At 30.9% G+C, this 14503-nt stretch overlaps 1 protein-coding gene across 1 annotated transcript in view; it reads left to right on the top strand.

The window, feature by feature from the left end:
* The window catches only part of PRPSAP2 (phosphoribosyl pyrophosphate synthetase associated protein 2), a 55009-nt gene that overhangs the window by 17293 nt on the left and 23213 nt on the right, over positions 1–14503 (top strand). The window contains exons 5-8 of the mRNA XM_051996690.1: positions 1660–1726; positions 5937–6109; positions 7621–7736; positions 11657–11712. Coding sequence (XP_051852650.1) covers positions 1660–1726; positions 5937–6109; positions 7621–7736; positions 11657–11712 — 412 coding nt within the window. The remainder of the gene's footprint in view (positions 1–1659; positions 1727–5936; positions 6110–7620; positions 7737–11656; positions 11713–14503) is intronic.

Below are 14503 nucleotides of genomic sequence, written 5' to 3'. Positions count from 1 at the left end.
ATGACAAAGTGATTGTTCGAGAGACAGAATTTGAATCTAGATAGTTCTATGTCATGCTTCCTTTTACTTTTATATGTAGAAATTTTTTTCTCCCTGTAATATCTCAATTGATGGCTGTGACATTACTTTATTAATAAATATGCTACATTTTAGAATAATATTGTGCTATTTTGCCTTCCATAAGATTGTATCAAATCATAGTGTCATATATAGTAGTATATTAGAATTTTGCATTTTTCCTTCACAACTCTACTGGCATTGATTTTTTTTTTTAATTGTCATTTTAAAAGGTATGTTAATCTGGAAGTTATTTTAGTTTGTGTTTGTTTGAGTGGGTTCTAGTTTCTGTCTTGAGTCCTCCTTACTCTTGATATTCATATTGACGTCCAATAGTCATCCTAAGCTTATCATGTTCAAAACATAACTCACTGTTTTTCCTCCTAAACTCTCTCCTCTTCCTAAAATCCACGACTGTATTGGGAGTACCACCATCCTTCAAGTCACCAAAATTTGCTATCTCAAAATCATTCTTGATTCTTCCTCTCAACATCCATATTCAGTCAGTTACCATATCTTACTGATAATATCATGACTAGTTGTGGTTTGCTGGTATAGATAGATCTTAACATTCACTTGGAATATTGCAATAGCCTCCTGAAAGAGCTTCTCAATTGGTTTTTCTACCTTATGATTAGTTTCCCCTCTCCAATCCATCCTCCATGATACTGCCAAATTGATGTTCCCAAAGAACTAGTTAGCTCCTAAGCCTCCTGTTTTTAGCTTTTAAAGACCTTCAGAGTCTTACCCCAGGCTTGCCTTTAAAATGTTTTTTCCTAGTTTATTATGAATTAAACAGTCATCAACAAACATACAAGTAACAAAAGATTTGTTTATAAAACAATGAATTTATCTCTTTTAGAATCACAAGGATCCCAACTCTTGTTTACAGGATATATGAGTTCTCTAATATGTTCATTTGCATTTTATACATAGCATTATCAGTTATGTTATTTCTCCCCAGTAAATCATAAACTCTTTAAAAGCCAGAATTATTTTTATCTTTTTATCTCTAGGTCATAGCATAAACCACCCTGGGCTTGAAAGTTGCTTATTCAGTGAATGAATACATTTAAACAAATTTTGAGGGATATTACAACTTTGTAATATGTAGTACCTTTGATAACACTTTATGAAATACTTGGTTTTTGCATCCTGCATTTCTATAATGTGGCTAGAGCATTATGATGTAATTAAATAATGGAGAGGAATTGCATGATCCCCTTTGTCAAAAGTGAAAAATCTTCTCTAAGATAACAAGTAATTGAGTTCTTTTTTTCCTTCTGAATGTAGGGAGAAAAAATAATTTAGGGATGAGGATTAGACTTTTGATTTCATTAATATAGGGGAACTCTTCTAGATAAAGAAATTTTCTGTAGATCATATTGACACAATTTGCAACACTTATATCCCTAGATTTTCATAAAAGTGTTAAAGAGTTTTATGTTTATCCTCTTTGTTTTATATCAATACTGTGATAACTAAGCCTGTGAATCAGTTATTATATTTACAATTTTTGTATTGTATAATAGAGTAATCCTGAGAGACTGTATTTTTGTATTTAAAAAAATAATATTAAAGTTTTTTTGTGTTTTTAATTAGAAACAAGAGTTCAAATTCAAGAATCTGTCAGAGGAAAAGATGTTTTTATCATCCAAACTATTTCAAAGTAAGTAACAACTGGCATACATGTTTTAGTTACTACTTTGTTTAGTGTTGCGCAGTAATACTATAAGATGATTTGCGTCTTAGAAGAATTATGACTTCTTGTTTTAAGAAGTAGGGGAAAGAGATACTATTAAATACATTGATGTATTTGCATTAAAGGAGCTAACATGCATTCTTTTTGCTTTGTATTATAATTTTATGTAAATTTCTGCTTTTTAAATTTTTTAGTACGGAATTACTAGTTGGCTCAAGTATTTGGGGGTAATATTTACTTATAATGTAGCTTGCTAACATGTCTTAGAATAAAGCTAGAACCTTAAAAATAAGTAAAGTTGTTTTATTCTTTCTTCAGAAGCAAAAATGAAAGCAACTGATTTTCATTTAGAAGATTACAAAAGAATGTGCTAACGCAATTTATGTTTTACTTTGTTGCTGTTCTTGATTCTTGTTTTTTAATTATAATATCATCCCAAATATACTTAAGGATTATTTAATTCATTGTTGGATCTAATAGTTTGACTTTGGAGTGTAAACCTAGTATTTTGAAACACATATAGCATAGTTCATTTAAGTTCGTTTTTCCTTTTTTTGTTCTTCTCTGAATATACACATGTATATGTCATAAAATGCCTTTTCAAATGAATTTTGTTTATTCAAAACAGTGATTTAAACAAAAAGCCTCTTGTTTCTTATTTTTTTGCTTCAAGCTCTGAAAATTGGAGCATCTTATATACGAATGGGTATATATATAATCTGGGGAGTAATGTTGAAAAAATGTGAGAAATATATGTTTTAAATAATCTTTATTCCATTTAGGCTTATTTTAAAATTTTATATGATTTTACATATTTAAGTATTTAGCGAAATCCTTATCATGACTTTTTTATCTTTTGGGTAAAGTTTCAGATTTTTTTTATGTGTTAGGAATAAAGGTATCACAATATCCCTTGCTGGTTACCACATCCTCAAGAGATTCTTTTAAAGTGGCTTGATCCTACCATAACCATAGTATCCTTGGCAAAAGTTTTTACTTCTTCACTTTTATGGTAATGCAGATCAATAACTACCATTTTAGTTTATAAAAGGTTTTTAATCTCTTTTAGTAAGATTTAGGTTAAGAGGAAATTGTCAGAGAATGGATATCTTAAAACAGAATTTTACCTTTTTATGTTATGAACTCCTTTGGCAGTCTGGTGAAAACTATCAAAATACTTTAAAATTCAATTTAAATTTAAAAAAATACATAGGATTACAAAGAAAACTACATCTATTTAAAAAGAGTTATCAAAATGTTTTTAAAAACTAGTTCATTGACCCCAGATTAAGAACTAGGGGATAGAGGGATTGAAGATTATTGCCTCTTTAGATTTTAAATTTCCTCTTTCTTAGTCATTATCATAAAAACAAGGTGCCAAGTTGGTAGTGGGAATGGAATCCCCTATTTTTGAGACCCTTCCATTTATGTAGCATGTGTGTTGTCATGTTAGTTGTTAAGATATGGTATGGGCATGTAACAGATGAAATAAAGAAAACAAACCAATTAAGAGTGACAAAAACTAAAACAAAATAAATTAATTTAAAAGAACAAAAAAAACCCCAAGAGCCAGATATCTATCTTTGGAAGAACTGGGATTAGAATAAAATCTTATGGTGTACAATTTGATGCTTTCTCCTGTGATTTGCGTCTTTGTTAAAACATATTTCCAAATCTTTCTAAATTTTTTCCAAATCTTTTAAATTTAAGTTTGTTCCACCAATCTGTTGTTTTAGCTTTGCTTATGTTTTGATTAATATTTTGAAGTCAAAAATAACTCTAGTGCTCTAATATTACTGTTATATATATTCTTATCTTTAAGTCTTCCTTCTCTGAAAACTCACTTTGTGTTTCCTCAAAGTTAAGCAGGATTGCTATACAAAAGATTTTTCCTTATGCTTATCTTCCCTTATATTCTTTGCTGAATTTGAGTTCTTCTGCCTATTTCTTAACCTGTACCATTCTCTATTATGTAGTATAGTTTTAAAAAATTACTATCTTTTTTTTTATATCAACATGGTTTGAAATCCCTTTTTCCATTACCTCAGCCATCTCATAAAACAAATAGTATTTTTTAAGACCAAAAAAAAAAAAAGGAAAAAATCAGCACAACTGATCAAATATATTGCAAAAGTCTGAAAATACATACGGTGTGTAAAACCTGTGGATCTCCCACCTCTGCAAAGGGATGAGTTGGGAGCGTCCTTTCTTAGTCTTTTTTTTTTTTTCTTTTAATAATATTTTATTTTTCCCAAAGGTAGTTTTTAACATTCACTTTTGCAAAACTTTGTGTTCCAAATTTTTTTTCTCCTGAAGCAATCCAATATAGGTTAAATATGTGCATTTCTAAACAAATTTCCATATTTGTCATTTAGCTCTTTTTTTGATTCATGTTTATTCTTTATCATTTTCAAAATTCATAATACACACATATATGTGTATGTGGTTCCTTTTACATAGCTTTAGTCACTGTATAGTTTTTTGGCTCTGCTTATTTTACTCAGCAACAGTTCATGTAGATCTTTCCATGTTTCTATGTATTTCTTATAGCCTAATAATGTTGAATTGAACCACAATTTCTTTTGCGTTTCTCCACTCAATAAGCATCTACTTCACAAAAGTGCTGTTAAAAATACTTTGCTGTATAAGCCCAGTATTAGACTCTCTAAGATTGTGGACATCTTAATCCTTTTATTTGTGTAATTCCAAATTCCTTTATAAAATGGCTGTATTGCTTCACAGCTATACCAAAAGTGCTTCAGTATGTCACAATTTTTCCCAACATTACTTATTTGCCATCTTTTGTCATCTCTGAGAAGCTGTAGGATATGGGGGTAAAAGTTCAGAATTGTTTTGATTTGCATTTCCCTAGATAGTAATTTGGAGCATTCTCTTAACATCTTGCAATTCTTTTGATCCTTTACTATCGGGAAATGATAATTAGTCAGATGTATATTTATTATTATCATATTCTCTCAAGAATTGGCTACTAGCTAGTCTTATGAATATTTATTACTTGCTTATTTAGCTTGGATACGCAACCCTTAACAAAAATTTGATACAACCTTTTTGTTACCTATTTGACTGCTTCTTTTCTTATCCTAGGTACATTAATTTTGTCTGTGCAGAAACTTTTCAGCTTCATGTAAATAAAGTTGTACGTTTTATCTTTTTAAATGTCATTTTTCCCTTTTTTGGTTAAGAATATCACTTTTAGAAGATGTGTGAATACTGTGTGTAGTGCTATGAACTAGACCACTCCTCCCTTCTGGAGAGCAATTTTATCCAGCAAAAACTGGTACTGGCCCAAGAAAGTGAAAGAAAAAGAAAAAGGGCCAAATATGCAGAAATATTTATAACAGCTCTTTTTGTGGTAGCACAGAGTTGGAAAATGAGGGAATGCCCTCATTTTCCTCATCAGTTGGGGAGTAATTGAACAAGTTTGGGTTTGTGAATGCGAAGGCATGTTATTGTGTTGGAAGAAATGATGAAGAGTATGGTTTCAAAAAAATCTAGGAAGAATTATATGAATTAATATAAAGTGAAGTGACCAGGAGAGCAATCTGCACAATAAAACAGCAATATTGTAAAAATAATCAACTGTGAAAGATTTAGTAGCTAATCAGTATAATTATCTACCACAACTCTAAAGAATTCATAATGTAAAATGTCATCTACCTCCACATTAGAGAACTGATGAACTTTTTTTCCTTTGTTTTTCTTATTTTTTTCCTTGAAATATGATTAATATGTAGATATGTTTTGCATAGTCTCATATGTGTAATGGGTATTATTATTGTCTTCTCAATGGATGATGGAGTTTTGAGGGAGGCAGAAAATTTGGAACTAAAAATAAAAATAAATGAATAAACAAATAAAATATATTTTCAACCCATATCTGTGAGAGTTATATGATCTGTTTCTCTTCTAGTGTTTTCATAGTATGATCTTTAATCATATGTACTAGATGTTTTGTGAAATAATATATGGTATTGGTCTAAACCTATGCTTTTCAATTTTTGTTTATTATGTTAGAATGTAAGTTCCAGAATAGTAATTTTTATAAGCACTGTTTTATGGATACTTTGTAACTGTGAAATATTAATAGATGTTTTCTTGAATGTAGTTAACTGAGTTTTAACATATAGATAAGAAAACTACAAATCTTTTATTGTAGGGATGTGAATACCACAGTCATGGAACTCTTGATCATGGTGTATGCTTGTAAAACCTCTTGTGCCAAAAGCATTATTGGAGTGATTCCTTATTTTCCATATAGCAAGCAATGCAAGATGAGAAAAAGAGGCTCTATTGTTTCTAAGTTATTGGCTTCAATGATGTGCAAAGCTGGTAAGACCAATGAATGTTTATCATTATTCTGGAGGAGTGTGGATTTTTGTTGTTGTTTTGTTTTTGTTAACTTTACTTTCTATTTATTAAACATATGGACTATATGGACTTTATTGGAGCAAAACAAAAGATAATAAAATAGTCACATTAACACATTTCAAAGTAATAAAAATTTTTCTTTTCAAAAAAGTGAATAAAATTTAACATGCAAAATATAACATGCAGAGTTCTGCTTTTCTGACAACCTTAAAAAGCTGTATGGAAAAGAAAAGACAGATAATGTACTGAAAAAGACATATATTGATAAATCTTTTATTAGTAGTAAGTATTCTTTCCTTTTTGTTTTCGAGTTTCAAATTCTCTCCTTTCTTTCCACTGCTTCACTTCTTCAGATTTTGCTAGATCTTGGAATTAACCCAGAGTCTTGATTAGCCAGGCTAAAGGATGGCAACACTCATAATTCCATAGTTGGCTTTTTTTTCATTTCCTTTCCTATGTGTCCTATTTACAGAAGTTATTAAATGATATAATGGATAATTTGACTTCTACCTTTTCTCTTTGAATCGGTGCATTCAATGAGCATCTATTTACTTGGCAGTAAAGGAAAAATCAGAGGGTAGAAAGAACAAAAACATAACTTAAAGCATTTTTTAATATCCTCATGTTATGTAGTTTTATCTGATTTCCCTTAAACCAGACTATTTTTCCCTTTATCCCATTTTCTTCTGTTTCTTCTCAATCTTTTTTATCCTGTCCCAAAAGTCTATTTTGCTTCTGATCACTGCTTTCATTAATTAGTTTCCTAAAAAAATTCTATTAAAATGATACCTCAGATTTCTGCTGCCCCATCTTTCTTCCCCTATCTATTGGGTCCATGCTGTCTAGTGTTCCCAACTCCAGTCCATGGTTATATGAATGCTTTTCTCCCTCCCCATTCTCTTCCCCATGCTACCTACTTCCCTTCGACATCCTACCCTCTCATCCCTATACTATCTGCCTCTTTATTCCTTTTACATTTATTGTTGTACCCTCTGTGCCTAAAGTATGATTACAGCCTCACTTCCCACTACCATCATGAGTTTTCCTAGCAAATACATAAAGAACTGCACATGTCTAACCCCTATTTCATAAATTATTAGTTCAATTTCACTCTGCTGGTTATCAATGCATACATTTTTTAAAAGCACACCTGGGAATAAGGTCTCTAGTTAATAATGGTTGGCAATTGTATTTCATAATTGACCTTTGAAATGATGCTTAAGTAATAGTTTATTATGAAAACTAGTAGAGAATTTGTGTTGATTTATTGTTTATTGAATTGAGTATTTTAGGGTGTTTTTTAATTTAAAAGGAAAGTCTTATCTTTTAGATAGATTTAAAAGAAAAATACTATCTAAAAGAAGAAAATATAATATGCTTAATAGTATTATACTTAAAATACAATCTTTCTCAATGTTAATACCATTTTAAGTAGTCAGTTTGTGGGACATATATTTGCTTTATTTTCAAAGGTTTGACTCATCTCATCACCATGGATTTACATCAGAAAGAAATACAAGGCTTCTTCAATATTCCTGTTGATAATCTGAGAGCTTCTCCATTCTTATTACAGTACATTCAAGAAGAGGTGAGTTAGCCTAAACGTCATTATTTTTTATAGTTAAAGAGTAATTTTCATCTTCTGTGGGTTATTAAATTCTGCCTATTGGAAGCAAAATATGACACGCCCTGTTGGAGTACTTTTTTCTTCTAAAGTTTTTCATTGAAATTCACCTTTGTGACCTGATTTTTTTTTTAAGCATGCTAGATTTTATATATTTCATTGCCAGTTTATTTTTTTCCCCCTGAGGCAATTGGGATTAAGTGACTTGCTTAGGGTCACACAACTAGGAAGTGTTAAGTGTCTGAGACCAGATTTAAACTCAGATCCGATTGACTTCAGGACTGGTGCTCTATCCACTGCACCACCTAACTGCCCCAAGTTTATTCTTTAGTTGTCATCCTTTTTACTTTTATTTTTAGGGTACATGTTTAAGACTACAGTTTTTCCACAAGTTTTTTATTTTAGGTAAAAAGCATTTAATTCTCAGGAATAGGAAATGTTTTTCCTCTTGAGAGTTAGTAACCTATAGAAAAAATTTAATGTAAAGCCCATAAATGAATAACAATTTAGATTTTTTGTTAGAAAAAGAGAAAAATAAATCTTTAAACTTTAATAATAAGGGGGGGAAATAGAATAATACAAGAAATAATAGAGACATTCTTTTTCTTTAGTATTGCCTGATAGTGGAGGGGAAAGGAGGGTTACCAAAAAAAAAATATTGGGAGAGAGATGGACATATAATGAAAATATAAAAATAGAGATGGAGATAGGTGAAAAATATACAATATTAATTCAAATTTATGTTGTGCTTTAAAGATTATAAAATATTTTCCTCAGAAGTATCCTGTGAATTAGTACAATTATTATCTCAATTTTATAGATGTATGAGTAATCTGAGGCTCAAGAAGGAAAAAGTATTTGAACATCTGGTATTAGAGTCAGGACTTGAACACAGATCTCCTGATACATGTTATTACTTGTTTTCTCTCAGATAGTTCCATAGAGCAGTATCATCTCCATCTTATAGCCTTTTTGAGTCCCGCTACTAACATTTAAAACTTAAGTTGTGTTTTGGTAAATGGAAATAATCATATTTCTTGGTTTTTGCCCCTCTGAATCAGACAAAATTAAGTAGAGAGAGCTTATTCATAAATGGGAAAATGACCTCTCAAAATCCAGTTTTCAGTTTTTTTCTGAAGCAAGAAATATTTCTGCTATTTTTTAGATTCATGGCTACTATGCAGACTGTTTTCTGGATTAAAGTTGTTTTCTTTGTGATGCTGAACGAAGAAGTGACCAGAACTTAAATTTCTCTTTGATTGTTATAGGTTACAAGTTCCTGTTTCAAGGAGTTATAAATTAGGGGGATGATTGAAAAACTATTTTAAGATTTAATCTTGACTTAGAGATCATTTAATCTAACTATGAAATAATGTTATAAAAGTTTTAGTGCAGTTTTAAGTGACTAAGCCAGAGCACTTAAGATTTTTGGATCACCATATACTTTATGCAAATAGAAATGTTCCTAGAAATAGTTTGTCATGTGACTCAGATTTTTCTGATAGTAATTTGAAAATTGTTCATAATTTCTAATTTTTATTTGACAGTGGTTTTTGTCTTAGTAAAATGATTCATAAATAACCTCATACATATAAGGCCTTTAAGTTGCTTAATAGCAGGACCTAATGGTCCTGGAAGAGTTTAGTAATTTAGTAAGAAATATTGTGAATTTTTATAATTATTTTATTTTTTATTTTAATAAATATCAACATTTATAAAATTGAAAATACATCTATTTAAATTTCTTTTAAAAAAGAAGATAGATATTGGTAACTCACACTTAGTGATATGCTTCTTTTAAAATCATTGTAAAATGTTTAACATATTGTAATGCCAGAGAAACTGAGGCAAGATAGAGATTAGAGAGTATTTAATATTTTATTTGAAAAGGAGAGATTTACTGGGACCAAATGGGGTTTGGTCACAGGGCTGAATGAGACTATTGTCTCCAAGAATCCAGCAAGCAATGTGAGCTCTCAATGACATATATACATGTGGCTCAGATACAGGGGATAGACTGAGGCAGGGCCAGAGTCAGAGTGCTGAGAGCAGAATGGGACTCTGACAGAAATGGGGATGACATAATGGGGGGAAGCACCCTGGAGATGGGGAGAGGTTTCTTAGTAAGATGGCATCTGATATTCTGATAGCTTGGGATTAGGAGAGGCATTCTGATATTCTAAAATATAAGATCTTTTATCCATCAACTATTCTGATTAAGAAGGAGGGGTGATTTTGGAAACAGAGTCCAAATAATTAGGGACACTGAGTCAGGATAATAAAAGAGAACTGTGGCACAACAATATGTTGGGATTACTTGTTCTCTAGGGGAGGAGATGGGGGGAAAGGGAGAGAGAAAAATTTAGAATACAAGGTTTTGCAAGGGTGAATGTTGAAAACTATCTTTGTATATATTTTGAAAATAAAAAGCTATTATTTTAAAAAATGAATAAAATCAGTGCAAAAAATATTGAACATGCATTCACCCAACCAATTATACTCGCTTTTCAATTATTTACATGTAAATCCTTCAGTGAACGAAATGTCAAAACTTTATTCATTCATCTCATTTCTTTGTTCCTACAACAATACATGAAGATAAAACTTCATGTGGTTGTAGTTAATAGGTATTTTGGTCTTGTGGACTCTTTTTTGGATTTTCATTATTTTGTTATCTTTCTAGATTTTCCTTGTCTATGCATGCTTAGTGAAATATCACATTTAATGAAATTGTTCATATACATGTATATTAAGATTTAGTACTTTTTTTCAGAATATTAGAACAGTTGTCAGAATTTATACATAAAGTTAAATGAATGTTAAGAATTAGTATTATGTAAGATTAATACATGGAGTTTTGACAGTTGTTAAAAGTATAAGAATCTTCCTTTAACTAAATGAATGCTTATATAGTATAAATATGAGTTTAATTCATTTTGCTTCTTTTATGCTAGTTTAGTGCTTTGAGCAACTTTTGTTCCTTCTTGTGACATCAGCCATGATCAGGGTAGAAATTTCAGAATTTGGAAACTTTGAGTATTAAATAGCATACAGAGAGAACAGTTTAAGCTAAATCAAGAAAAACTGACTATGAATGGGTTTGGGGGCTGTTAATAGAATATTTCTTCTCAGTTACTTACTTCCTCTGATTACACTTCTCCCTCCCAGCCTTTCACAGTTGACCTGGATCTTTAGTCTTTTGAGAGACTTGCTTCTTTAGAGAATAATTTGGAGGGGCATTATAAGTAGGTACAAATGAGTCTTCGCTTTCTTTCTGATTATCTTTGTTCTTAGTCTCTCCTGACTCCTCTTCCCAGTTGCTAGATGATATAAAAAAGGACCTTTTATCTGTGGAATTCTTCGGTTGTCAGGATGCAAGAGAATTGTTAATTATCATAATGACCAGTTTCCTCTTACAGCAAATAAGTGATTGTTCCAGTGACTCATCTTTTCATGTTGCTTTTAAATTCTGAAATAATAGTAGAAAGGAACTAAATTCACAAAAATTGAATAGCAAAATAATTAGCAAAATGTCTTTTTTTTAATTTAGTGGGAGATTACTATGACTGGTTTAAAGTATTCTGATTAAATTTAGAGCATATTTTTTAATAATTCCATTTATCAGTTATTTTGTTACTCCTGAATTTGTAAATGATATATATTTTTTAAAGATGTTTTTAGATGCAGAACTTTTTTTCAGGTAAAATTTTTCTTCATTTTCAAGAGAAAATGTATTTTAAATGTTTACATTCCTGAGGCTTCTTGATGAAACTTTAAATAACAAGATACATCCTTTATTCATTTTTATCGATTGTTGATTTGTTAGCTTAAGTAGATCAATAATTGACACGGCAGTAAACAATGAAATTTGTTATTTGCCACAGATCCCAGATTACAGGAATGCAGTGATTGTAGCCAAATCACCAGCTTCAGCCAAGAGGTAGGTAGGATCTATTAATTTCTCTTAAGGAAGATATTAATAGTATTAATACAATGGTATGTTAATTACTCGAGATAAAATAAAATAATTAAATTTGTTGATTGACATTTAAAAAGCTTTCAGTATATATTTCATCTTCCTTTTTCTACAAGTTTCCAGGCCATTGATATGTTTATTTTCATCTCTTTTGTAAATTTATTAATCTTTTAGTTAAGTGTGACATAGTACAAAATTATGTTGTATTCTGTGTTTGGGAATTTTTGTAATTCTAGAACAATTCTGTTTCTCAGTATGTCAGTATTATTTATCAGAGTTTATTATTCCCTCAATGTATACAAGTTTTGTAGGACTTCTTAAAGGGAAAAAAATTCCCCTAGCTATTTTTTGGGGTGGGGAACAAAAAGGGAGCATCCCAATATTTTGTGGTTTGATGAAGATACCTAGATTTAATAGGCTCATCTGGACTAATTCTGACAGTTGTTTTGGTATAGCCTTGAAATTTCATCAGTAAACATGACCATTTCTCATTTTTCAGTACTTTGGTTTTTGTGTTGTCTTGACATGTTTCTTTGATTCTTTTCTTTTCTTTTTATAACAGAGGGCTTCCCGCCCCTTTTTGAAAAATGATCTTGCTGTTCTTCCAACTTCAAGATGCCTTTACCTTAAGTCGAGGAATTTTGAGTTAATAATGTCTTTCCTCATTAATTAGACTCAAGCAGCAGTAGTTTCTGAGTCTTGGCATTAGTTTATTTCATATGACCCTTTCATTTGTGTTTCAGTGCAACTGTTCCTGTTCTTTTGGGCTTGAATGATTCTTGGAAGTGTTTAATACATTAGCAATGGCTACAGTATTTTTAAAAGTCATTAAGTGAGCTCTTTTAAAATCACAATTTTTTGTGTTGCTTTTTTTTTTTTTGAGAAACATTTCATTCTTAAAACTATAGAATTAAAAATATAAGAAGAAAAATGAAATACTTAAATATGACATGGCATCCAGCACTCTGCTTAAAAATAATTAACTAAAGTTGGAAAAACCAGCTTGATTTATCTAGTCAAAGTCAATTTTTTAGAGTCAGACCAGTGTTAATAGAAGTAAATAATCATTTACATAGTACTTAATATGTTCCAGGTATTATACTAAATGCTTTACAAATACTCTCATTTGAGTATTTGCAAAGCAACTACATTTATTATCTCCATTTTACAGTTGAGGTAAATAGAGATTGTGGCTTGCCCACGGATCACACAGTTAAGTGATTCTGTAGCTGAACCCAAATCTGCAGTGTTCTATGTGGTGAGCTACATATGTATGTTCATTGCTGTAATAGAACAAAACTTCATAAAAATTGTTTATCTCAAGTACTTTGCACATAGTTGTATCTTACTGTTTAATGATCAAGAAGGCTCTAAATCTAGACATTTAAAAAATTTTTAATCTCTTGACTTTTAAAATATTTTTGCTTTAACTTGAATTAATTAGTAGAAATATATCCAAAAATGAGTATGTTTATATTATTAGAAGACATTGTACAGAAGAATGAGAAAATGAAGCATTATGTGTACATAGGGGTTAGAGTTTTCTAATGATAATTCAAGTATCTTATAGTATTCATTTTCTATTTAATCAAAGTGCCAAAAGAGAGTTTCAGATTCTAAGGACATATTAGGATTTTAGTATATGTTCACAAAATTACTTCAAATTATAAATAGTTGAGTATATTTCTGGCATCTTTCTGCTGCCTTCCCTCTCCAAATAGATTTCCTCATAACTCCTGAGAGCTTTGGTTATGACTTAATGAGAGTAACTCACACTGTAAGGTTTACATAATATTTTCCTTTTAGTAATTTCCCAGATCAGCATGGTGTAGTAAAAAGAGTACTTGCTTTGGAATCAGAGTTCCTAAGTTCAAATTCTAGCTTTTGTTTTAACTGTGTGAATTTTGGCAAATAATTTAGCCTCTGTAATGTTTCATTTCCTATATGAATCTTCTCTTTGCAGAGGTTCCAAACATGCCAGCTATGTCATGCTTGGGATGCCAAGGAGCCTCTGTCCATTGGGATATTCTTTTCTGGTGCTACCCTCTCTTTACCCTCATCTAATCCCCTAACCAGACTTTATGCCTCTCTGTCAGGATTTCTAACCTTAATATAATATACCTCTTTTATCAATCTAGATTTTTGGGTCTGTACATTCCTTTACAGAGAATCTCTGCACTGCCAGAAGGGGGTTCCCCAAAACTCCCATTGTGCCAAATCCAAAGGGGGGGTTCAGGGGAGCCAAACCTCTCCATTTGGTTCCCTGAACCCCAAACCTGCCACTAGACCTTATCATTTAACTCCATGATCACCAGAAATCCTAATCTCATTTTGGTTCCCTAAATCTAGACTTTATCAGGTTCAGATTAAGTTCCTGGGCTAGAAACCTCTAGATAGACCTCCAACTCTAGTGCCCCTAGACCTCTCTCTTTCTCTCTATTCTGGATCTGATTTTTTTTTTCCTCTTGGATTTAGTTAAGAGAGTATTCAATTTGTAAGACTTCCTTCCACTCGTCCAGCTTGCCTGGTCTCCTCATTTCCTCCCTTTTGTTATTTTATTTTACACTGTATAGTATCCTTTTGCTAGCTTGATTTGTGTAGCATTAAGTAAGTAAACATTTGTAGCATACTTCTTTAAGAAGTATTTTAAAAATTGATTGTATGGTTATTAATTATGCTTTGGCACACAGACATTCTACTGATTTTTTTATAGGTTTTTTTAGTGTGCTATTAGTTATCTCAGTTAATATCTTGG

Source organism: Antechinus flavipes, chromosome 1 (genome assembly GCF_016432865.1).
Source record: "Antechinus flavipes isolate AdamAnt ecotype Samford, QLD, Australia chromosome 1, AdamAnt_v2, whole genome shotgun sequence".
Lineage (NCBI taxonomy): Eukaryota > Metazoa > Chordata > Mammalia > Dasyuromorphia > Dasyuridae > Antechinus > Antechinus flavipes.
Note: the sequence above shows the minus strand (reverse complement) of the source record. Positions and strands in the feature narration are given on the sequence as shown.